General features: G+C 37.6%; 1 protein-coding gene across 1 annotated transcript in view; it reads left to right on the forward strand.

Moving 5' to 3' along the window:
• The first annotated feature begins 507 nt into the window (after positions 1-507).
• Positions 508-26,000, forward strand: part of LOC136875443 (PHAF1 protein CG7083) — a 133,971-nt gene continuing 108,478 nt past the window's right edge. The window contains exons 1-4 of the mRNA XM_067148995.2: positions 508-693; positions 1,091-1,173; positions 1,288-1,371; positions 1,492-1,535. Of these exons, the coding sequence (XP_067005096.2) occupies positions 630-693; positions 1,091-1,173; positions 1,288-1,371; positions 1,492-1,535 (275 nt within the window). The 5' untranslated portion in view covers positions 508-629. The remainder of the gene's footprint in view (positions 694-1,090; positions 1,174-1,287; positions 1,372-1,491; positions 1,536-26,000) is intronic.

Here is a 26,000-nt window from a genome sequence, read left to right on the forward strand (position 1 = left end):
CTAGAGACTACACTTTTCTGTGGAAAATTGACGTAATGTTAATTTTTCATTAATAAAACTCCCCACTTTTCTGAAGTATTTCCGCTTGTCTCATTCTGACGGGAAAATGTCTTTGTTCTCTCCACAGAGAGTTAGTTCACAAAAACCCCTTTGGAAGAGACGAGCTCTTGAGTAGTTGGTATTCTCGCTCACAGCAAGCAGTACATTTAAATTCAGAATGCTTTTATTTTCATCCTTCTGTAGAAGCGCAAGTACACACTTGTCTACAGGCTGTTGGTAACGATGCGTTCTTTTGTTTCATCTCCTTGTTTTTTTACTGACTGATGTAAGGTCTTCCAATTTATAATAATTTAAAATGTAATATAAGTTAATAGAAATTTGTCAGCGAGATTTTCTGATCAGCTGGGATCGTAAACAAACAAAAGAACGTGGTGCCATAACGTTTTCATACTTCCCAGCTGTTCTTACGTCACTGGTTGACAGCTGAGAGATAAAACAATCAAGATGGCGACGTAAAGAAGCAGACAAAGGAGCTGCGTATTAAACAGAAATATAGCTAGATTCTTAGTTGTCACTGTTAAATTATTACAAAAGTAGACGTATTGCCATCATTTGTGAACACTGAAGAAATGCTAGAACTAGAAGTGGTACCAGAAAGATCTCTAGGATGCGAACAATGGGAGTTTATTCTTGGTAAGATTTTTTTTCACCATTATCATTGTATTATTTTGCGTATTAGCTACTCCGCTCCTGACGGCTTAACACAGTGTACAGGATAGATTAATGTATTACTAATTCGATAAAAGTTATTTTAAATTTATTTCTGCTAACCTGTATTTAACATATACCATTTGCTGATCCTATTTTTATTTCATCTCAAATTGACAGAGATAGTACAGTCTCAACAAAAATACATTGAATGTTGTTATTGCTTTCGTTATTTTTTTCTACGAGTCGATTAGTAAATATTTTCTTATATAAAATGTCTATTGATAGTTAGTTAAAATGTGTTCAGATATGTATTTCAGAGGTATTACTAGTTGCAGAATGTTTCTTATTTTTCCTGATTTAATTTATTTTCTAATTTTAGGAATGCATTTTTCACAAGCAGTAGCAATAATTCAATCACAAGTTGGAATTATAAAAGGTGTTCAAGTGCTGTACAGTGATATGGTAAGATTAACTATGTTATTAATCAGATACAGGCATTTTGTCATTTAGAAAAATACAAGAATTAGCCTACCTGTTAACTTCAGTTGTGGTATTGATATCTTTGTGTGCTTTCAGAACCCTCTTGGTGTTGATCTTGTGATCAATTTGCCGCAGGATGGCATTCGGTTAATTTTTGATCCAATTGTGCAAAGACTGAAGGTGAGTGAATTTTATCAAAATTTTCCTATTTCTTTTTTTGCATAAGCTAGATATACTGTATACTGGTAGAATTTTTGTGTGTCATTGTCCAGAACTCACATAATCTCTCTTAACTTTCAGATAATAGAAATCTACAATATGAAGCTTGTTAAGTTAAAATATTGGTAAGTTATGATCCTTTGCATCTTTGTAACATGTATTAGATTATTTTGTGTGTGTTGCTTTGGTGGCAAACAGGAACTGACCTCTTGAGCAGATGTGGCTTTATTAGGTTAATTTAGGTTACATTACAGAGGTGCTTTGAATAAACACAAAATAAATTGAAACTACTTCAAAATCAAAGTGTAGTTAAAAAAATACATTTTCTGCTGATGGCTAAAGACTGAAATGTAATGAACTCACAGAACTAGTTTGGAACACAATCAGAATCATCCCTAACCATTAACATTGTGCTGTAACTCTGCAGATCAAAACTATATAAATGTATGGACCATGAAATAACATTTGTTTGGGTTGAAATCTTAAACTATCATGTCAGGATGGAATAACCAATGGTAGGACCACTTACAGGACCTATAGGAACTCTCTTTTTGATCTGTAACAGGATTCTCAGCCTTTAAGACTGAACAGCACGCACATGCAATACTAAGTATGCTAGCACCATGAAATCAAACACCAGTAGCTTTAATAAATAAATAGGCCTGCATATATTTTTAAAGAACTCACCATGTTAATGATATTCTAGATCTTGAACATTACTCAGAATTTCAGGAAGAAGTCGCTCATAACTGAATGTGAACATTACTGCATATGTGAATTAGTTAACTTAATATAGGTTGTGCTTTGTTCTGGAGGTCAAGTGAGAAAGGTTTCTTGCACTTGTAGGTTATGCTGAACGTAGCCAACATTTGAGAGAAACACTTCACAGTATTTGGAACCTTTTCATACGTTCTGCTCTCCAAAAGACTTTGAAATTCTCTTTTAAAAAAAAGAATGTTAGCACTAAGGAGTATATTGGAGGTCTGTCAATTCTAAGCAGCTATATTATTCTCTTGAATAACCGTAATATTTCTGATAAGGTCCCCTGAATTGAAAAGATTAAATACCATGTTAAACAGTTGGTTGTTTTCTTCCAAAGTACGGAAACATTAATCAAATTTGTTCAAAAAATCTCGACAATTTTTGGGACTGTCAGACTAGGTTTGGGAAATGTTATAAGTGCATTGTCAATTGCTGTAAAAAGGAATATTTCTAATTTTAATTATACTGAAAATATAATTTGTTTCATTTCTGAAATTATTTTGTTCACTTGGAACAACACCCTCATGAGCATTGGTGCTGGTGAGCACCAGATTGAGAACGCTCGCTCTATACACTGCACAAGATTAGAGAGATGGAAACAAAATGACCTACTGGTACCTAAACTTGTCATACTTTCATTTTATTTCAGCTGCATGTATGCTTTCTTGTTAACTAAACTGAAGTAATTTATCGTATTGTTTTAATCTTGTCATGACTTCAGCTGTTTGATTATGCGAGCACGAGTAGAAAATACTTGAAACGGACCAAATCTTATCTTTGCTGACTGGTTTTTAAAATACCACTTTGAAAATATTGTGATTTCCTCTAATTAGCTTTGCAAGATGAGTACGTATACAGTATTATGGAGAATCGACTTTCTGTTTGTTCAGTCAGTCAGTCATCAATGATCTGCATTTAGGGCGGTCGCCCAGGTAACAGATTCCTTATTAATTGTTTACCTCATGTTTACATTTATTTATAATTATTTACCTAGCTTTTTCTTAAGTATTTTCAACAAACTTGGAAGTTTATTGAACATTCCCCTTGATAATTTATTCCAATCCCTTACTCCTCATCCTATAAATGAACATTTACCCCATCTGTCCCTTTGGATTCCAACTTTTATCTTCATATTATGATCTTTCCTACTTTTAAAAGCTCCACTTCTTCTAATTATATCATTCCACACCAACTCACCACTGACAGCTCGAAACATAGCACATAAATACAAAGTATGTTACAAGTGTTATTTTAATATCACACTTGTAACATGCTTTGTATTTACGTACATTTCAATACGAACCTAACATGAGAATTATAATGTGTAACATACCACATAGTCGAGCATCTCGTCTCCTTACTCCCGAGTCTTCCCAGCCCAAAGTTTGCAACATTTTAGTAACACTACTCCTTTGTCGGAAATCACCCAGAATAAATCGTGCTGCCTTCCTTTGAATTTTTTCTAGTTCTCATATCAAGCAGTTCTGGTGAAGGTCCCATACACTGGAACCATCCTCTAACTGTGGTCTTACCAGAGACTTAAACGCCCGCTCCTTTACATCCTTACTGCAATCCCTAAATACTCTGATAACCATGTGAAGAGATCTGTAACGTTTCTTAACTATCTCATTAATATTATTACCGCAATGAAGATCATTCCTTATATTAACACCTAGTTACTTACATTGGTCCCCATGAGCTACTATCACCCCATCAACACAATAATTAAAACTGAGAGGACTTTTCCTCTTGGTGAAACAACTTGACTTTTCATTCCATTTACATGCATACCATTGTCTGCTGTCCATCTCACTACATTGTTTAAGTCCCCCTGCAGTTGTTCATCCTGTAAGTCATTTACTGCTCTATGCAGTACAGCATCATCTGCAAATATCCTTATCTGTGATTCCGAACTTTACTCGTGTCATTTGTATATATAAGAAAACACATAGCCACCCATTCAACCACCCTTTTGTCTAGTGCAGTTGCCCTCATTTTTGTCAGTAATCTCCCATGATCTACCCTATTAAATGCTTTGGATAGGTCAATAGCAATACAGTTCATTTGACCTTCCTTATTGCAAGGCTGGATTTAGTTACTGTGCTGCCCCTAGATAGTGATAAAATTTGCCACCCCCACTTCCAGAAATAAAAGAACATATAAGCAGCTACAGGGACATTCTTTTATCTGTGCCAAGGATTGCTGCTCGCACGGTCACCTGCGCTACGAGCTTGTCTCTTGCCAAGCACTTTGCAGTTATGCGACCAGCATTTGCCCAGCACTGGGTCATAGAGTGTTTTCACACAAGATTTTCTGTACTTTATGAAGGTATTATGTATATACACATGCTCACGTAATAAGAATGGCATTGGAACAACATACTGAGCGCTAAACACGTGAACACTAGACTAAACTGAACCTTACGCTGATAAAGCTTTCAGCAGACTCCAAAAGATGGGAACTGAGAAGCGCATTATGACAAAGTGCTTGGCGAGAGACAAGCTTGCAGCGCTGGTGACCAGGCAAGTGACAATCACCGGCATAGATAAAAGAATGTTCCTGTATGTAAAGCTCATGTTTCAATTATTCTTAAATGAAATGCTACAATTTTGAAAACATTAACCTACTGCGGTCAAAATGCATGTATTTTGCAATTGAAATATGTAAAACTCAAGAGTTACGGTTCGCTGTGAAAGTGTAAGGATTACTGTCTACCTATTAGCGTAATGAGTTCAGGGGAAATTGTTTAAAACATATTCAGATTTCTTACCATTGATGCTTTCATGGCCCGTACTTACAGACATGATATAATGAAGGGACAAGGAAGGGAACCACCTACGTAAATTCTTAATGTCTGGCAACCACGTATTAATTGATAGCCAGTGTCCCTGTTGAAATTGTTAGGATTTCTATTTATTTCCACAGCTTCCCGTATAATCCTTGGAATTGAAATAATAACATTAAGTTATTTATTAGACCACCTAATCAATACAAAATCGTCTTGGATGATTTACATAAATTTGTTAGCTAATAGTGGGACATGTTTCGCCTTCTCTGAAGGCATCATCAGCCATAGTCTTAACCTTAAATTAAGAATAAGCGTTTAAATAACATGTAGTGATGAAATGAATTTTAAAATCTTGAAGAGATTTGAAGTAAAATAACATTAAAAATAACAATGATGGTTTGAAAATACAATGTGATGAGATACAATAGTGGAAGTATTAACAAAATTAACCTTAGAAGGCTGCTAAAATAAGTACAATGGAATAAAACAACAGATTGTTATACAACAAGTAGTAAGATTGCATAAAAGTAAAGTTGATAGTAATGGCGGTTATAATTAGACGATGGCGAAAAATCTTATGTAATCAAAGTAAAGAGGAGAGAGTAAAAGTCAAAGTTAGTCGAGAGATCCGAAGTTCATTATGATCTTGAAGATAAAGGATGAAAGTCAGATGCATATGGTGAAGTTGTAGAACACGTTGAGGATATGAAGTTGGTGAATAGAAGTTGAAGAACAGTTTCAAATAGGATCACTATGGACCATCTCAAAATTTGAAGTGATGTTCAAATGTTGTAAATTGTGAGTTTGTAGATATTCTAGTTGAAAAAGCATATACAAGTGGAATCACTTGACGGTGACAAAGATAGCTGTAATAGCTGTAATAGCTGTTATAACACACGTAGCAAGAAGTCTACTGTTGCAAATACTTCTTACTCATAATATTACAGCTATCTTTGTCACCGTCAAGTGATTCCACTTGTATATGCTTTTTCAACTAGAATATCTACAAACTCACAATTTACAACATTTGAACATCACTTCAAATTTTGAGATGGTCCATAGTGATCCTATTTGAAACTGTTCTTCAACTTCTATTCACCAACTTCATATCCTCAACGTGTTCTACAACTTCACCATATGCATCTGACTTTCATCCTTTATCTTCAAGATCATAATGAACTTCGGATCTCTCGACTAACTTTGACTTTTACTCTCTCCTCTTTACTTTGATTACATAAGATTTTTCGCCATCGTCTAATTATAACCGCCATTACTATCAACTTTACTTTTATGCAATCTTACTACTTGTTGTATAACAATCTGTTGTTTTATTCCATTGTACTTATTTTAGCAGCCTTCTAAGGTTAATTTTGTTAATACTTCCACTATTGTATCTCATCACATTGTATTTTCAAACCATCATTGTTATTTTTAATGTTATTTTACTTCAAATCTCTTCAAGATTTTAAAATTCATTTCATCACTACATGTTATTTAGACGCTTATTTTTAATTTAAGGTTAAGACTATGGCTGATGATGCCTTCAGAGAAGGCGAAACATGTCCCACTATTAGCTAACAAATTTATGTAAATCATCCAAGACGATTTTGTATTGATTAGGTGGTCTAATAAATAACTTAATGTTATTATTTCAATCTACATCATCAATACGGACCAAAAATGATATTTATTACATGTAATATTACATGTAATCCTTGGAATACGACATCGTGACCCAATGATAGGACGTGCTCAGCTATTGCTGATTTAAATGAATAAATTTCATTGTTTGTCCGTATTGAACCAAGATTACAACTTTTATTATAATTTGGATCCACCTTATAATAAAAGTTGTAGTATTGCTGATTTGTCTGGCTGGAGCCTGTCCCGTCACTATTGTTATCTTGTTTCGGTGTTTTCCAAATTTGTACATTCTTCATCACCAGATGTTTCACTCCATGCTTGTGTCAGTGTCATACTTTCATAATGTATGTAAACTTGTTATGTGACCCCTCCTCCCACCGCACTCTCAGTCTGATTCTGATGGTGCAGTCAGGTTCCACTTCGAATGCTAGCGCTGTACCGCATACGGTGAACCATCTGGTGACGAATGAACGTATCACTCACACTTTTACTAGTAATGTCTAAATTCAACCTTTTATTCTTGGAAAAGTCTTCCTCATGAACAGTCAAGATTTTCTTCTGAAGATGCAGAGCAAAGTTCTCTGCGAAACAAAGATTTTCACCTTGTTTTCTTGACACGGCATAAGCCCAAAAGCCTTTATCATGTCTATATTCAAATTTATTCATTGTTCAAACAAAATGCCATAATGAAAGGCTTTAGATAATTTTTAAGCATTGTTGAAGTATAATGTATGTATGTACAACCCTTGTCCCGTTTCTCTGTGGGGTTAGGTATGAAGTGAGATGAAACTTTGTTGCAAGTTTTTACAACCGGATATCCTTCCTGACATCATTCTTATCAGAGAGGTAATGAGATGAAATAAATGACGTAATATTTAATATTAGGAAGGGAGAGGGTGAAACCTGGTGCCAGCACATAGCCTAGTCCTATTGAATGGCACCAGACCGGCTAATAACAGTGTCAGACCATATATACTTCACACCTAACGATCGTGGCTACTGGATGGAGTATAAAATAAATTCAAAAATAAACACCAACTCTTTGTGCAGTAAACTTTCATACTGTGACTGCTGGAAAGTGATTAAATTGTTGATGTGTGCTGGAGAAATGATAGTTCCTATTCAAAGTGATGTACTGAACCAGTTAGCCGTGCGGTTAGGGGTGCGCAAGCTGTGAGCTTGCATCCGGGAGATAGTCGGCAGCCCTGAAGAGGGTTTTCCATTTTCACACCAGGTAAATGCTGGGGTTGTACTTTAATTAAAGCCATGGCCGCTTCCTTCCCACTAAAGACGTAAAGCAACTTGTAAGAAAAAAATCAATGTGATAAATAATAAATTTAACAACAGATTGTTTCTTTTTCAGGTATAGGTTGTTTTTAAATGTTTCCTTGTTTTGATGTATTTTCTAAATTTATTTAATCATAAATTAGTCAGACTGAAGAACCTAACAGTTGTGGACTAAGTCGAAACTGAAAAGAAGTGACTTCCACTATGACAAAATAATGAATGAATGAATGAATGAATACACTTCTCTCCCAGTCATGGATGACCACCAGCTGGGGAGAGTGTATTCGTTTATTGTAATTTAAATCTTTACATGGAGTTAGATTTGAGTGTACTTAAAAAAAAAAAATAAAAAAAAAAAAAAAAAAAAAATCCAAAGATATTCCGAGTCCATAAATGTTACAATAATGTTAGTACATGTTTCATACCCAATACATATTATACAACCTTATTTATACTACATATCAATGGTCGAAGCCAATGAACAAAACCACCCCAGTTACAGTTACACTAACCAGAGGAGAGAACATCCGTCCATCGCAATCATATGCAACAGTATTGTTATTTTTCGATCATACCAAACTTACTTTTACTATATATAAGCGAACAAAAACTGTGAACAGACCCCCGCCACAACCATTGCACTCACATGCAACCAGTATTGTTAATTTTGGGAAATATCAAACATATTTTTACTAAATAAGACTGATGAAAACAACAAACACACATTCCCCTCCCCCAGTCACGGATGACTACCAACACGGGGGAGAGACCATCCGACCATTACAGTCTTCACTATCACATGCCACTGGTTTTGTTCGTTTTCGAAAGTAACAGACTTATTCCAAATAACAAACTGTCATAATACACAGTTAAATTACAATTTACTGCTACAGTACATATTCTTTAATATAACAAAATAGTAGACACACATCAAATTTAGTTTTCACTAATGCATTCTTGTTTAACACAAGCTTTTTCATACTCAATCCATAGTGTATCAGCTTTCTTGCTGGTTTATTCATCTGATGACCACTCTCCCAAGTTTCTTGGCAGGGAGCGCTTTCCTTTAGTTGCCCAAATGTATGAACTCCTACTTCTTATTTTAGTCTGTTTATAAAAGTAGAAAAGTAAACTCGTATCCTCATTTTGAGTTGGTGCAGCTCTTTTCAGGCACACCCCCAAAGGTGAAGAGCTGCATGTACCATTTTAACCACATACTAGCCTCTCCTGACATTCTTAAATTTCTGGCAGTACCAGGAGTTGAACCCGGGCCCCTGAGGACAGCAGCTAATAGGGCTAACCGTTAGGTTACAGAAGTAGACAGTCTGTAAAGTGTAAAGTGGCCTTCGCCGCTGTTTCCTTCCCCCCAGCCTCCCTTCTCTTATATTCCATAAGAAGTCTCCAACTCGGAACAGTTCTCTTTTGCGCAGACCGAGCAAGAGGTCATGCATTTTGGGTCACATAGTTATCAGCTTGCATTCAGGAGAAAGTGGGTTCGAACCCCACTGTCGACAGCCCTGAAGATGGTTTCCCCTGATTTCCCATTCTCACACTAGTCCTGTGGCCTTTTTGGTGGTGTACCAACAGGAAGCAAGCCCTCAAGAACTTGAGGGAACATCATACGTCTACTATACTTCACGTAATAGACAAAACTTGCTATTCTAGAGTTCGCCATCTTTGACGGCTGTAACTCGATCGGAGTATATATAACTTCTTCCTGCATGAAGTGAGCAGTTCAACTCTGTTTATGGACTTATTTGTGATGACTAAGCAGACCGATCTTGGCATAAAACATACGCCCACACAAATCACACTGAATGGATGCAGGAGGGTGGGGTTTTAATTGACGGAGCTTTCTTGCTTGTCGCTTGGCCCCTTGATGTCTGCAGCGTTCTCTTTTGAACAGGTTGACAGCAATGGATGTAGTGTTCCACTGCAGTGAACGGGCTACAGCATATTCTTCCCATGTGTGTATATTTATACCTGTTGTCTTCATAATGTGTTTCAGTTGGTCCTTAAAACACTTAAGAGGGGCTCCATGTGGTCTACTGCCGGAGCAAAGTTCGCCATAAAGAATTTGTCAGGGAAGCCTGGTATCACTCATGCGGTGAACTTGGCCTAACCATCTCAGTTGATGAGCGATGATTGTTGCCTCAATGCTATTTAGCTGCGCTTTGTTGAGAGCTGCAGTGTTTGTCACATAGTCCTCCCACTTGATATTTAAGATTGCGCTCTTCCTGCGCCCAGGTACGACACAGCTAAAATTTTCCGACTGCCAGATGTAATCTCAGGGTATTTCTTCTCATAAGAAAAATATTTAATTTTTCTTCTTGGCTAGGATTAACGTGAATTCGTGAATTCAGAGAAAAAGGTAGGGACCGCACGCGACAATTATCGATGAACGTCTCCATCCTATCGCATTCAAGAATAAATCTATCATTGACCGCTTAACTCCAACGCAAATCATATGAGAAACATCTTAGACACTAAGTCTATCTACACTCAACTGCTACAAATTATCACTCACTTAATAAGAAAATAATAAGAGAAAACATTTATTAAATTAACCAAAAATTGAAGAATTGAGAACTCATTATCAAAAACTTTCATAATCGACGATTAAAATCAATAATAATTCCTAATATTTTACATTTAAGTCAGCGCTGGCTTGCTAATAAAATAAAATAATAGATTGAATTCACTGTTTCTGACATTAATTTAAACTTCCTCACATATAATCATGTTTGAGAATTAAATCAGTCATTCAGTTATTATGTAAGTAATTAATTAGCTTGCAAGAAAATTAAACAATTCAAATCAATCATTATAATTCAATCACTTTGTTACCATTGACAAAATTTAAGTTTATGCTATCTGAATTCATTATCAAAATTGTTCTCTGGCGAAGAAATGTTTTATGACGACTGACAGGCTAAGGTTTCCATCCCTATTGCCTTCTAAATCTCGGCTGCTAATTTACTAGCTTCTCATTTAAAATTACTACATAAATTATAAATCAACACTCAAAATATAAACTAATCTACCTCACTATTCTATCTAAAAAATTCTTAATTTGCTGCTATACGGCTCAATATGCATCCATTCACTAGGCTTATATTTAATATATCATACGTGCAAGTAATTTTATAAGTATTTATGTTATGATACCTTGGTACTATTTATCTGCATCACTTCTAATATCTATACTGGCTTAACACATCTTTCACTTCACATATGTTACGAGAATACATCATAAGACATAAATATTTTAATATTAACAGCTGTATTTGACGTTACGTTAACTCTCTAATCTCAACTATACATATATATCCTCCATTCATACCTTACTTTGTGTCATTCCCACGGTGTATCTCTTTCCTTGTGCTTGCACTGTCTAATTGATCCAACATATGAATATCTCAGCATCTACCATCCATATATCAGTCTTATAATTACCGAAACCCACATTATCATACACAAATTATTTCATATAACTTCTTTCTTCACTATTCCATTTCATCTTTCTCTATACCATATTTCATCATTCATAACCTCTTCCATAATAAATGCAATTACTAAGATGTACCATTCTTCTTTAAGTAAATACTCCCTTAAATAATCAACTCTCTTCCAATATTACGATGCTTAACCTTAAATATTTCGTTTGTGCATTTAACATTACTTTACAAGTAATAACTCGACTATATCTTTCACTTCCTCTCATACGATCCACCTGTGACATAATCATTGATTGAATGGTTCCACGAGATCCGTAGATAATATTTAACATACGCTAATCCTTGTATTCAGCTGTTCGATAGTTCTTCTTCTCGTATTTTCAATTACTATAGTAATTCACTTATTTTATGCATAGCCATACTCCACGATATATCAATCTACTTATATGCTAACTTAATATAGTATTAGCAGATTACATGTAACACAGTTCACTTCATTGTATCACTTGCACTCTTAAATATCTCACACTTAGAATACTTTATACTAATGCATATGCCTAGCTAAATTAAGAATTATAATACTTATGGTAAACACTTAGCTCGCCTTTCATCATATCAGCTGTCAGTTGCTCTCCTCCTCCTCCTTGTCACATCGCTGGTCCATTGGCCATGGTCCGAGGTTTGGCTGGATTCCTCATCTCATTTTAGGTAGGGTCTGCTGGTTGGATCATATCTCCCTCCAGGATGGTCCATCTCGAGTTTAGCAAGACATCTTCTTCATGGTATAGCTGCCAATATGATCAAATAATGTCGACAAGTAAATGTTCATTTTAAGAATTTCTTAGATTTTTTTTTTAAATATTCTATTAATTTTCTTTTGCGTTGTAGTTAACCAATTCTCCATATCTGCGTAAGATTTCAGTCTCGTCTTAGAAAATTCTTCTGTTTTAAAATTATTTGTTTTCTGAAAATTCAATTCCTTCCTCGATTCTTTTTCTGAAGGAATGATTTTTTTCTATCCTTCTCTTCTTTCACAACTTCTAATTAATGAGTTCCGATGTATCGCTAATCTTGCGCGAGTCTATCAGCGTACGTATTTGAATAAATTCTCGTATATTACGCTGTCCCTATATTTTTTACAATGCTTCAGCAAGTATCTTGCCGTCTTCTCTTAATTTAGAACAGTTATTCTTCAAAAATTCCGCCGTAATCTTGACTATTTCTCTTCTTCGATGCAACAACAGCAATTTGCTTCCTCTCGTCTCGAGTTTAGTTTCAAGTATATTTTTTTAAATAATATATTATTTTACTTGTTTTCTTGAAACAATTCCCCTGACATTGCTCTGTTCTGCACCGCCTTTTAAAGGTAGACGATCCAAGTTAATTATGGCCTCCTAATGTATTCATATGTCAAGACTTTCTTGTATGCCATCTTGGTCTGAGTGGTCTATACCTTTCTTTTCTGGACGCCATTTTGCAACACGTCCGAAAATGCAATGGGCACAAAATGTATCTCATTTTTTGGTGGTGGAAGCGCTCAAGTTTTTTGATATGGCAGTAGAGTGTCCAAGTTTCACAGCAGTAGCGTGGAAATGACAACTTTGTACACCATGAGTTTGTTTGGTATGCAGTTTTAGGTCATTATTCATGAAGACACTTGCATTAACCATCCGAATGCTGCATGAGCAGCCCCAATTCTTTTATCATCATCTTGTTCGCAGGTATACCTTTTAGACAAGATGCTTCCAAGAAATGAAAAGTGATCAACCTGCTCCAGTGTTGTGTCTAAGATGGAGATACTGAACTCAGAAAGAGTTAATCCAGAGTACGTCTTTGCGAGCAAAGTCTTGCCAGACTGAAAAGGCCTCCATCAAAACTAAACTTAATCTCCATGCCTAAGTTGTGCATGAACCTTCATTTTTTTTTTTTCACATTAATCGCAGAACCAAAGCGATCACGTGCAGTTTTAAAGCAGTTGACTGACTGTTGTAGTTCTGCAGGTGTTAGAGCGGGAGATGCAGTGTCATTGGCATACTGCAGTTCTGTCTCCCTGGTAACCAGAGTACGTCTTTGCGAGCAAAGTCTTGCCAGACTGAAAAGGCCTCCATCAAAACTAAACTTAATCTCCATGCCTAAGTTGTTTGCAGATGATTCATGTAACATGGCAGTCATATACAGTGCAAAGAGTGTAGGAGCAAGCACACAGCCTTGTTTCAATCCACGAGTGATTGGGAACGAACCTGATACTGAGTTATCATGAAGAACCTGTCCAGACATGCCATTATGAAGAGCTCGAACCAATTCCACGTAACGTTTAGGACATCCAAAATGTCTCAATACTTTCCACATAGCAAATCTTGCTACTGAATCAGAGGCTTTTTCCAGATCGTAGTAAACTACAGAGGCTGCTGTTGCTGTCTGCATTTTTCCTGTAGTTGTCTAGCACGGAGGATCATATCTCTTGTGCCTCTGGAGGTTCGGAAACCACATTGAGACTCGGGTAAAATCCTCTCTATGATAATATGGAGCTGGGTTAATAGAATTCTTGCGAAAATTTTACCTACGATTGACAAAAGTGACATACCACAGTCGCAGACATACCGAGACCATACAAGCAACAAGTTCATACCGCAAAAACCGAGAACATTCTGCACCATATCTCTTCAATAGTCAATCCACATTCAAAACTACAGCCAACACGTAAGAATGTTCCCATTTAACCATCGGTATACGAGCTGACAAAATCTGTACAGCGGCACTTATTAGTTAACTTCTCACAACTCCTTCAACAAAAATACTGAGACCGCGATCCCACTTCGTAAAACATGAAATTAATGGATTGACTGGACACAACTTTATAATCTACATGCGCCATACTACAGTTTCATTACGACTTTTCAACGAGAGAGGTTTTATGTTGTCTTGAGTGGCCATTGGATTCTAATTTGCTCTCCATTTAAAATCAGGTTGCTTCCAGCCGAATTTCACGAACCTTGATACGGCAACTTTAGCCATAGACTTTCTTATTATTCATTTGGTCAAGGCCTAGTTTGTACAGTTTTATAAGATCATTTTAAGATTGCTGATGTAATAACCATACAAACTCTTATTTCTTCGCAAACATTTTAAATGATTTTTAATTGTCAATTGTCATTTAAGAACTCATGATCGCACATATTGTATAATAATCATTCTAATTTTTATTCTCATTTTATATACATTTTCTTATATCGACAATCAGGATCCTGATTTTTACCTTTAGCATGAATGTAAAAAGGCTGATGATGCCCTTTTGAAGGACGAAACATGTCCCTTTAGACCTTAGTTTAATAGGATGTAAGTCCTAACTTTGCAAATATCATTTGTATTGAATAGGTTGACTAATAAAAATTTTAATAATCTTAAATTGATACCACAGTAGTTCCCACATACACTACGATTGCCTTTCTTGAAGATACTTCTAATAAGTACAGAACTGAAATCTACTATTTACAAATACCATATGTTACAAGTACAGGTTAGGTCATTTCAAATAAAACATACTACCACACTTTACAAATAAAGTCTTCAATAAACATTTTCCACTTCCATTACATTGTTCACCTGTCTTTTTTTTCCCCTCACAAAACCAATTGTTTCCTCAGCTGACTCGGTGATGACTTTCTGAAGTGTGGCCCACTCCTGATTTGTACTATCACTGCTGACTGGATGACTATCCAGTTTGCCTGAGATTGCATTTTTGTAATCTGTAGCAATGGTTTCAGTTTGAAGTTTAGAAGTATCAAATATCTCTCTGAGCAGGTTAATGGTGGATCTTTTTGATTTGCAACAGATTGAGATTCTCAGCCGGCGAAAAAGGAGCTTATGATCTGTACAGTAGTCATAGACATTTCTTGTGGCCCTTGTAACAAGGACATCTTTTTTATCACATTGCCTAGTGGTGATATAGTCAAGGATGTGCCAGTGCTTTGAGCGAGGATGCATCTAAGTGGTTTTGTAGCATTTAGGCAGGCAGAACTGAGTATTAGTAATAAAGAGTTCATGCTCAGCACATAAACCACGGAGCAGTAGACTATTGGCATTGCAGTTGCTAAGTCTATGTTTTCCCATCACATTGCCCAACAATTGATGATCCTTACCAACTCTGGCATTGAATTACCAAGTAGTAAGAGCTTGTCTCTTGGTGGTACTTTGGTGATGTTAGTGCTCAGCAGGTTGTAGAATTCGTCTTTAGCTTCTGCATCAGCATCCAAGGTGGGAGCATATGCGGAGGTGAGTGCCATAGATTTAGCTCCAGAGAGTGTGATACGGAGAGTCATAATTCATTTGCTGACGTCTGTTGGAGTTAGCTCATAATCATTCACCAATGTGGTCCTCACAGCAAATCCAACACCATGAATGCGGTGTTCTCCCTCATCTTTTCCCTTCCAGAAGAATGTGTAACCTGAGCTGAACTCTGTAAGTTTACCTTCACTGGACAGTCCTGTTTCACTTAAAGCAACTATATCAATGTTCATTTGTCCAAGCTCATGGGTTACAAGCACTGTTCTTCTCTCAGGTCTTTCAAATCAAGTAGGGTTCAAACATTCCAGGTTCCTCTAATCAGAGTTTTGGTGATCTTCGTTTTTCGACCGCATAAGGGGTGAACCGCTGGGTGCGGTCTCCCAGCTGGCTAAGAGTGTGACTACCGATGTTTAGCCGACATTTTCCAGGGCCTTCGCCATTCAGGGTGGGCAGTGGTGATCTTAAATAGTCCTGCCCAAATGCAAATGCAGGACCGAATTCCTGAATAGTTGCGGGGTCTCAGAAAGACCACCATCACACATCTGCTGCCAACGTGCATGTCCGAACTAGAGGCTTCCAGTTTCACCCAAAAAACTGCCTCACCATCCTTATCCCATCGCCGGGGTGGATCTCAGCTTGCAAGGAAGTGAGCCACACACTATGATCTCGGACCTATACCCTGCGGCACAAATGAAATGCTATATGCAGGTTCTAGTACGACTGCAACAGACTGCCTCAGACTCGAAATGCCATTGAGTTGTGCCTTCACAGCCAGTCCGTCTGGCATGGCCTCATCCACCTCCACAACCATTGAGAACCACAAAAAGGAGGTTTCTCCGTCTGTTTTGCCGTTGGGCCAGAGACATAGATGATGGGTTCCAGTGCCATTTCGTACACTGAGGAGACCATCACCCCACCCAAAGGGGCTCATCCGCTCGAAGCCGCTTGCCCCTATGGGGGTTCGAGTTATTTACCGCTGCTCAACACTCGGCGTTAGCAGATTTTACGGGTGGTTGCCAAGCCAGCTAAGCCTCCTTTCCCATTCCGGACTTGGGACCAGACAGTTCACATCTATGTAAACCATAGAAAACTGATCATCAAAATCTGAGATGTTCCCTCCTAAACTACTTAAAAGCATCAACAAACAGTAGTGGGCCATCACATATCTCTTCACGACTAGAGTTAAAACAACGTGATTGTACTTCACAAGTGTTTGACTGGTGCAAACAGTTTCAACGACCCATTTTACCAGAACAGTAGTATTAGTTCATGAATTTACTAAGACTAGAAGAGTGGCATTTTAATAATAATGAAACCGGGCGAGTTGGCCGTGCGCGTAGAGGCGCGCGGCTGTGAGCTTGCATCCGGGAGATAGTAGGTTCGAATCCCACTATCGGCAGCCCTGAAGATGGTTTTCCGTGGTTTCCCATTTTCACACCAGGCAATTGCTGGGGCTGTACCTTAATTAAGGCCACGGCCGCTTCCTTCCAACTCCTAGGCCTTTCCCATCCCATCGTCGCCATAAGACCTATCTGTGTCGGTGCGACGTAAAGCCCCTAGCAAAAAAAAATAAAAATAATAATGAATGCTGTTTTGATTATTAGTAGTATAATTTATCAGCTGAAGATCTATATAGATCAAAACTAGTCCTGTAATGTATTTTTTTTTTAAACATAAAAATATATATATATAGTATTGATTAGGTGGAAACACCCAACCTTTATAATTGAGAACTGAAGACCTATCTGTGTCTTTGCGAATTCAAGAGGACAAATTGGAGCAAATATTTGTTTATAGGAAGAGGTAGACAACATTGGTGGTCCTTGATTCTTAACCTGACTCAGAATACTGGAAACGGGAAATGAAGAAGGAAGGAATTGGAAAAATTTACAAAGGAATATAATCGGTGTTTGTAGATTTCCAGTTTCTTTTAAAACATTTAAGAAAAGACTAGGTAAACAATTGATAAGGAGTGTGTCACCTGGGCAGTAGCCCTAAATGTAGATCGGTGGTTATTGACTGATTGATTTCCTAAGATGCTTCTTCCTTCACCGAATCATTGAAGTACTTAAGCATTTGCGATTTGATCCGTCCAGGGTATCTTAAGCAGGCTTCTCCTACACCACATCCCAAATACCTGAATATGACCTGTTGGGTCTTATGACTGGAAAAGTTTTTCAAGTGTTGTAATGTAAATTGAAATTTAAAATTGAGAGAAATAACACTGCTGTTTCCTACAACCTGGTGGGCTCGTAAGTGCGAGTGTTACACATGTGGATGTGGCCGTTTTACTGCTGGATGCCTTTCTGATGCCAGATGTATGCGGAAGGATGGCTTCAATTTTGTCTGTTTACATTGCCTGCTTCCTACAATAAGTCAGTGCTTGTTCCCTACCCACTCCTTTGTTACATGACCTACCTGCTTCCTCCAGCAAGTCAGTGCTTGTTTTACATCAGACAGAGATTTACTTCTTGGCCTGAGATCCTAAATGAACTTTAAGACATATCATGACAAGAAGATCATTACTATACATTTTGTTATTATTTGTAGTTTAATGTTTAATTATTCCTGCAACATTGTCTTTATCTGTTATATATATGTTTTAGTTATCATATAATCTGTTTAATTTTTATTTGGCTGAAGATAAGTGGCTGAAACTAGTCTTTGTGATATTATTTACTTGTTATATTGTATTGAAAAGGTGGACACTCTTGTCAATTTATTGTTATACTGGCTAGAGCTGGAAAAGAGAAATTTATGATGATTAAATAGAGAAGTGTTCAGTACATGTTGGGGAAATGATCTGCATATTATTCAACTAGAGATCACGAATAAGTATTATTTGTTAATGCATCATTTGACCGGCCTGTAGGTATTGGAAAGGAACAAACAAGTGTTGAATCAAATTATATGTAAGGAGATAGGAACAAGAAAAGGATTGCATAATTGGACGAATATAATGGCAGGTCAATGTGGATCAAGTCCCTCCCCTGGAGAGGTTTATTTCTGTTATTGGCGCTCTCAAGCCGGTCATAAGTCACTTGCACATTTAGCCACACTGCCTCACAAAGCCCATCTGAATTCACCTACGAAGTAATCTGATCGGCTAACTTCAGTAGCTGATTAAATTACAACGGCGCGAGATATTGATGTAAATTTTTCAAATGACCTATCGTATGACCTACACTCTAACGCTCATATAGCCGGTTCACGTTGTTTCCGACCACCCTGTATGGTATATAAGTGAATTACTAATGCATATCTACTTCTTGGCAATGTAAGACTGTCAAATAAAAGATGATAAACAGTTTGTGGCATTTCACAGGTATTGATATTGATTCTGAACCTCTCAAAATATGACCCAAATTTTCCATGTCCTGAAAAACTGTGTTAAAGTATGATCATGTGTTAGTAATGTACTTTTCAGTCTATCTTGGATCTTTGGAAAGAACAAGTTCCATATACGTTTTCAGTTCCTTTTTGACAAATTACATAGAGCACTTGTCATATATTAACTGTTAGGGGAGGTTGCAGCTTCTTGGTTATTTTCATCAGCTCTCTCGTTCGCTTCTGTGTCGTTATGACCTTGTACCCATTGAATGCAGATACACTTACGTCGTCGTCGTCGTCATCATCAAATGAAGTTTCCAGCTGTTGGCCAGATCTGCTTGGAACATAAGGCTCTCCATCTCCTCTTGTCTTCCCACCATTTCTCCCTTATCACTCTTGCTCAGTCCTCTCCTCTCCTCTTCTCTGTACACACTCTTCCACTCCTTTTATCCACCTTGGTCTTCCTCTTAGTCATTTTCTTGTTATCTCTATTTCGTGCATCCTTCTGGGTATCCTTTCCTCTGTCATTCTCTTCATGTGTCCATACCAAGTCTGGATGCCTCTATCCTGTTTTGTAGTGGCTCTTCCTTTATTATATCTCTAACCTTCTCGTTTCTCACTGTACTGTACATGCTGTAGTCTAATACATGTGATCTTATATTAACAGCAATCGGATGTAGTCTTGAATTGCATTTGAAGGAGCCCAAGAATCTCCTAATATACGTGCATTACAAGTATGACTCTTAATCCATTCTTTTTAAACTGCCTATTGTATAGTACAGAGTTCTGCTGGAAATATTGAACATTCTGAAGACAATCTGAACTTTTCACCATTAATCCCTATGTTATCCTTTAAAACCACAAAAGCACACCCCATAAGCCAACGATTATTTTCCTTGCAAATCCGAGAGCCATCTATATAAGTGTAAGCATCAAAATTATTGTTTATGTTACAGGTAAGTTGTGTAACAAAATTGTCAAATGGATATGGTTGACCTGCTGTTAATGCACTTTCGTATGGCTCTGTAGTAACTTGTAAAATCTTTTCAGGGTTCATAACACCCTCTTTTTATTAAAGTAAGCTCAGCTTTGGAAATGCCGTAAAATGTAAAGGTGTTATGCCCACCATTCAAGGGCTGCTTTGGTGAATATTGTACGGTATGCACAAAACTCTGCTTTCATGTTTGTTGTTGTCTAATCTTTCTGTTGCTCCATTTTCCCACACGAACCTGCCATTATATTCATCCTATCACACTGATCAGCCAGAACATTATGACTACCTACTTAATAAGCCGCTATGTCCACCTTTGGCACAGATAACAACGGCGATGCATCTTGGCATAGAAGCAATGAGGCATTGGTATATCACTGGAGGGAGTTGGCACCACATCTGCACACACAAGTTACCTAATTCCCATAAATTCTGGGGAGGGGGGAGGATGAGCTCTGACGCCACGTTCAATCACATCCCAGATGTGTTCGATCGGATTAAGATCTGGCGAGTTGGGGGCCAGCACATCAATTGCAACTCATCACTGTGTTCCTTGAACCACTCCATCACACTCCTGGCCTTGTGACAGGAGCATTATCTTGCTGAAAAATGCTACTGCCATTGAGAAAAATGATTGTCATGAAGGGGTGTACGTGGTCTGAAACCAGTGTATGATACTTCTTGGCCATCATGGTGCCTTGTATGAGCTCCACTGAACCCATGGATGCCCACATGAATGTTCCCCAGAGCCAAATTGCACCGCCACCAGCTTGTCTCCATCCCGCTGTACAGGTATCAAGGAGCTGTTCCCGTGGACGACGACTGATTCACACCCTCCCATTAGCATGATGAAGAAGGTATCGGGATTCATCAGACCATGCAACGCTCTGCCACTGCGCCAACGCCCAGTGACGATGGTCACTTGCCCATTTCGGTTGTAGTTGCCGATGTTGTGGTGTTAACGTTGGCACGTGCACGGGTCGTCGGCTGTGGAGGTTCATCTTTAGGAGTGTTCAGTGCACTGTGTCTTCAGGCACACTTGTACTCTGCCCAGCATTAAAGTCTGATGTTAGTTCTGCCACAGTTCGCTCCCTGTCCTGTTTTACCAGTCTGCCCAGCCTACGATGTCCAACTTCTGTAAAGAGGGGTGGCCGCCCAACCCCTCAACGTTTGGACGTGGTTTCATCTTGGTTTCACACCTTGTTGAAGACACTTACCACAGCAGTCCTCAAACACCCGACAAGTCTTGCAGTTTCCGAAATGCTCGTGCTGAGCCTCCAGGCCATTACAAGCTGCCCTTGGCCAAACTCAGATAGATGGCGTGCATTCCCCATTCTACACACGGACAGCACGTTTACGATACTACATGCACCGTGTGTGTGTCTGACTAGCAGTCATTCCTCGTCAGGCGATGCTGCTATCGCTTGGACGGGTTTATGACAATAGTAGGTAGGTGGTCATAATGTTCTGGCTGATCAGTGTATGTGATCCTTTTCTTGTGCATATTTCTCTATATGACGTCATTTAGGGTATAGATATATCTAGTTCATGAATCAAGTTTTCTTTATATGAATCTGATTCCTTTTCCTATTTTCTATTCTGCTTGATCAGTTACTCCCTAGCTCTCATCCTTTTCCACTGTTATTTCCATCTCAGTATACTTGCCTTGACACTGCAGCATCTTGTCAGTACTGTCTTAGCTGTTTTAGACTGGAATCGTAGGGAGTGGATATTGGGTATTAATGAGGCATCACTCTGCTTCGATCGAAGTTGGAACAGGTACATCAGTTCCGCTATCTTGGCAATGTACAGTAGTAATAACACATAGCCAATCATCTTCACAAATCACTTGTAGAGTACAGAATGGAGCACAGTTTTATCAACTTGTGAGAAAACTTCTTTTTGATAAGTACGTTCCATTAAGATCAAAATTAATACTCTACAGAAGCTTCTTTGTACCAGTTACTACATACAATCTAGGAACGAACAGAAATATCAGTAACCTACAAGCAGCGGAAATGTTCTTAAGAACTATGATTCAGGAAATGAGGAGGAACAAAAACTGAAATGATGAGGTACGCCACCTTGTCCAAGTGAAACAACACCTTAGTAGGAATATCTGAGTCGAAGCCAGGCTGAAATGGTTTGGTCATCTAAAAAAAAATGGACCCACAAAGAACAGCCAGAGTATAGTTTGAGAAGGAACTCGGAAGGCAGATCAAGAGGACGGCCAAGGAAGAGATTAGAAATGATCTGCTTGGACGAGGTGTGGTTTTTCAGCAGATTATGGAAGAAGACATCTACATGGACAAAAATAAATGGAGAGTGCTCATTCACTGCATCCGGGAAACTGGAGCTGGTTCAAGATGATGATGATGATGATGATGATGATGACTATGATGATGATTATAGGGAGTGGAAATTGTGACATCCTCATGTCTTGCTCATTGTTCATTATGATCCTGTAGAATGTTGAATATGTTGATGAACACAGGTTTCTGTAAGGACACAGAAAATTACTGTATCTTGTCTCTTTATTCTGAAACATTCCTAGGTGGATCTTCACCGAGCTCGATAGCTGTAGTCGCTTAAGTGTGGCCGGTATCCAGTAATCGGGAGATAGTGGGTTCGAGCCCCACTGTCGGCAGTCCTGAAGATGGTTTTCCGTGGTTTCCCATTTTCACACCAGGCAAATGCCGGGGCTGTACCTTAATTAAGGCCACGGCCACTTCCTTCCAATTCCTAGGCCTTTCCTGTCCCATCGTCGCCATAAGACCTATCTGTGTCGGTGCGACGTAAGGCAAATAGTTTTTTAAAAAAAGTGGATCATCTGACCAGAAAATGGATTCTTTGAACATGCCTTATATGTATCCGGCTAGGGGTTTGAGATCCGTGGAGTAGGAAGGATACGGGAAATTAAGTGACCTCCAAAGTGTTGTTGGAGAAGGGCAGATGTGGGCTGTAGCTCCATCTTGCTGTATCCATTTTCATTGCAGTGGCAGGTTTGTGGCGACATTCAGTACTGTTTGACGTTCAGAAAATATTTGTAAAATGAGTACTGTTTGTTTTCCTGCATGCTGTAAACTCATTGAATTAGTTAGCTACAAATACAATTGCTGAGAAACTTTAATGAATTAAAGGAAACTAAAATAGACCCGTGCTGCTCCGCAGCATTCATTGTAAATAGATCAGATAACTCTTCTTCATATGCCTGCCCTTTTCAATAGTTTTATGAACATTTAATACCGGCACATAACTGATTCATTCATAATTTAGTTTATAACACTTCTTTCCATGCCATATTTTCTTTGCTTTGATCATTTGGCCGTATCTTGATCTTAACATTTTCAAATTATCTTGCCCAAGATAGTGCAACATACATTTGGCCACGGCTGAATACTGGTACTGGTTTAGGTAAGTAGACACCCACTTTTCAAGAATTTGTCCCTGCGCTTTATTAATGGTCATACAGAAGGCCAGTCGACTTCATACTTTCCTGTCTGTACGAAAGTAGACGGTTTTCTCTTAGCAGCATGTAAGTTATTAGAAACATTCTGCCATCTGTTGAGTATATTGAGAAGCTGGGGAAGGCCAGAGAATCAAAGAGTATCTAGCAGAGAATAGTATTTTTCCATCATCAGAGGAAGTGTATATTCTCTGGCTTGACAGGTAGAATTTTGATAAGAATTTCATTTGGTCCGTATTGAATTGAGATTACAATTAAATTAATAGTATATTGTGGTTCCACCTATTCAATACAAGAAAACTTCTTAATACAAGGTTACACAATTGAGACCGGTTTCGACCTTTAGTCAGGGTCATCTTCAGCCTGTTGTTCAAAAGGTGCAAGTTAAAAATTCACTGGCAAATAACAAGAGAACGTAGAAAACATAAACTATTACACATGACGAAAGTTCAGTATCGTATGAGAAAGATGCACTGGGTATTCAAAAGTCTTTGAAAATTTTCACATCATTCTCTCCACTCTTTTGACATCATCAGAATGTACCCCAGGATTCAAACCTCAAAATTATTCCCCATCATTGAAAATAACTTAAATAAATACAGTCACCTAAGTAAACTAGAAATTCAGGACTTAATTTCTATTTTAAAATTGGTCGCTAATAATAACTTTTTCGCCATTGACAACACTATAATATATCAACAAGATGGCTTAGCAATGGGCTCACTAGCATCAGGCATTTTGGCAGAGATCTATCTAGACTTCTTAGAATACATAAAAAATTGATAATAATAATTTTACGAATATCCTCTTTTGGGCCAGATATGTTGACGATACACTCATTATTATGGACAAAGAAATTAACACTGCAGCTTCTACACTTCGACTTCTCAACAACATTGACTCTCATATTAAATTTACTCTTGAATCCGAAACTAACAAAGCTATAAATTGTTTAGATTTAACTATCAACAGACATCCTTCCTCTTTTATCCTACAAAATTTTTAGAAAATCAACACAAACAGCAACTACTATCCGACAAGATTCTATGCACCCACAAGCACATAAACGTGCATCTTACAACAGCTTAATTTTTTGTGCCTGTAATATACCAATGTCTAAGAATGATTTAAAAAATGAATTTAATACTATCCTTGTTACTGCTAAATCTAATGGCTATAATAATTTGTTCATAGATCGAATAATTAATAAATTCAAACACCATCCCAAGACCACCTTAACAAAAGAAAAAGGTAACGTCTCGGCATTTTCAACCTTTACTTTTAACAAAGATGTTTAAAAAGTTACCAACATCTTCAAAAACATAATGTTAAAATATCTTTAAAAACCAACAACAGGAATATTGATCTCTTACATAACTCTACCTTGGTCAACAAATCTAGTATTTTTTCAAAATGAGGAGTTTATAGATTTAAATGCAACAATTCCAATTCCTCATTTATAGGCCAAACTGGACGTAACTTTAATATCCGGTATTTAGAACATGTTAACGCTTTAAAATATAATAGATTCTCTGCTGTAGGACAGCATTTACATGATTCTAAACTGTCACCTACGTGACAAGGTTCAAGCCCTCTCCAACTATGTTTTTGAACCGGCATTCGTGCTGTGGAAATTGGTGTTATTAAAAAATTATTTCTGTCTTTTATTCCACTATTATTTCATGTGTGACTTAGTTCATGTAATTTATTTTTATTTCATCTTTGTTCTATAGGGTAAGTTCTTATATGGTTTTAATGGTGTCTTCTTATATATTTCTTTAAATTCGTCCTAAGTTGTGGCGTTACCTTAAGAGCGAGTCTTCCCCTCTCCTCTCTCCCTCTCTAGCCAATCACTGCGCTCGGCCATTTTGAGTTGGTTATCTGTCTGTTGTAAGCTTGCACGGCCATGAGTTTTGCCCTGAGCAAGATGAAGAGCAAGATGTCTTATCTCTGCTTCGGGATCTGTTTCCCATAAACGCTTTGGAACCTGGATAGTTGAACCTTGCGCGAGGGTTTTGCCCTCAGAGATCTTATTTCATTTCACAAAAACGTCCTCCTGTTTCATATATTGGATATGGTAACTACTAGTGCTTCTACGTGAGTAGACGATAGTAACGTGTTTCTGCAGTTTTGAACCAACATGTAAGTCTTTCATAATTTCCATGATATCTTGCCTCCTGATTTAGTGGAAGACGATGTACTGACAAAGGTTTGTCTCTGGACTTTGTGTGTGTTTTGAACTTCTAAAAGCGTCCATCTTCGCATTCTTTTAATGTTAGCTAGGGTATTCATTAAATCGGGATCTAGGTAATACCACCTAACAGTTTCTTGAAATGTGAGAGTAGTAAATTTAAGAAGGTTACTTCCAATTAAGCGTAATGAGTTACTGTTTATTTCACATTGAGAATTTCCTAACTGTCTGACTAACTTTTGAAACATATTAATCTGAATTTTAACTTGAAAAATTTGAATATCTGCATTTAAAATGGAAATTATGAAAATTAATATTCATTAAATAAAATACACACTCGTCAGACCTTATACTCTCACTTACTTGTTACCTGCTTACTTACACATACG

Source organism: Anabrus simplex, chromosome 6 (genome assembly GCF_040414725.1).
Source record: "Anabrus simplex isolate iqAnaSimp1 chromosome 6, ASM4041472v1, whole genome shotgun sequence".
Lineage (NCBI taxonomy): Eukaryota > Metazoa > Arthropoda > Insecta > Orthoptera > Tettigoniidae > Anabrus > Anabrus simplex.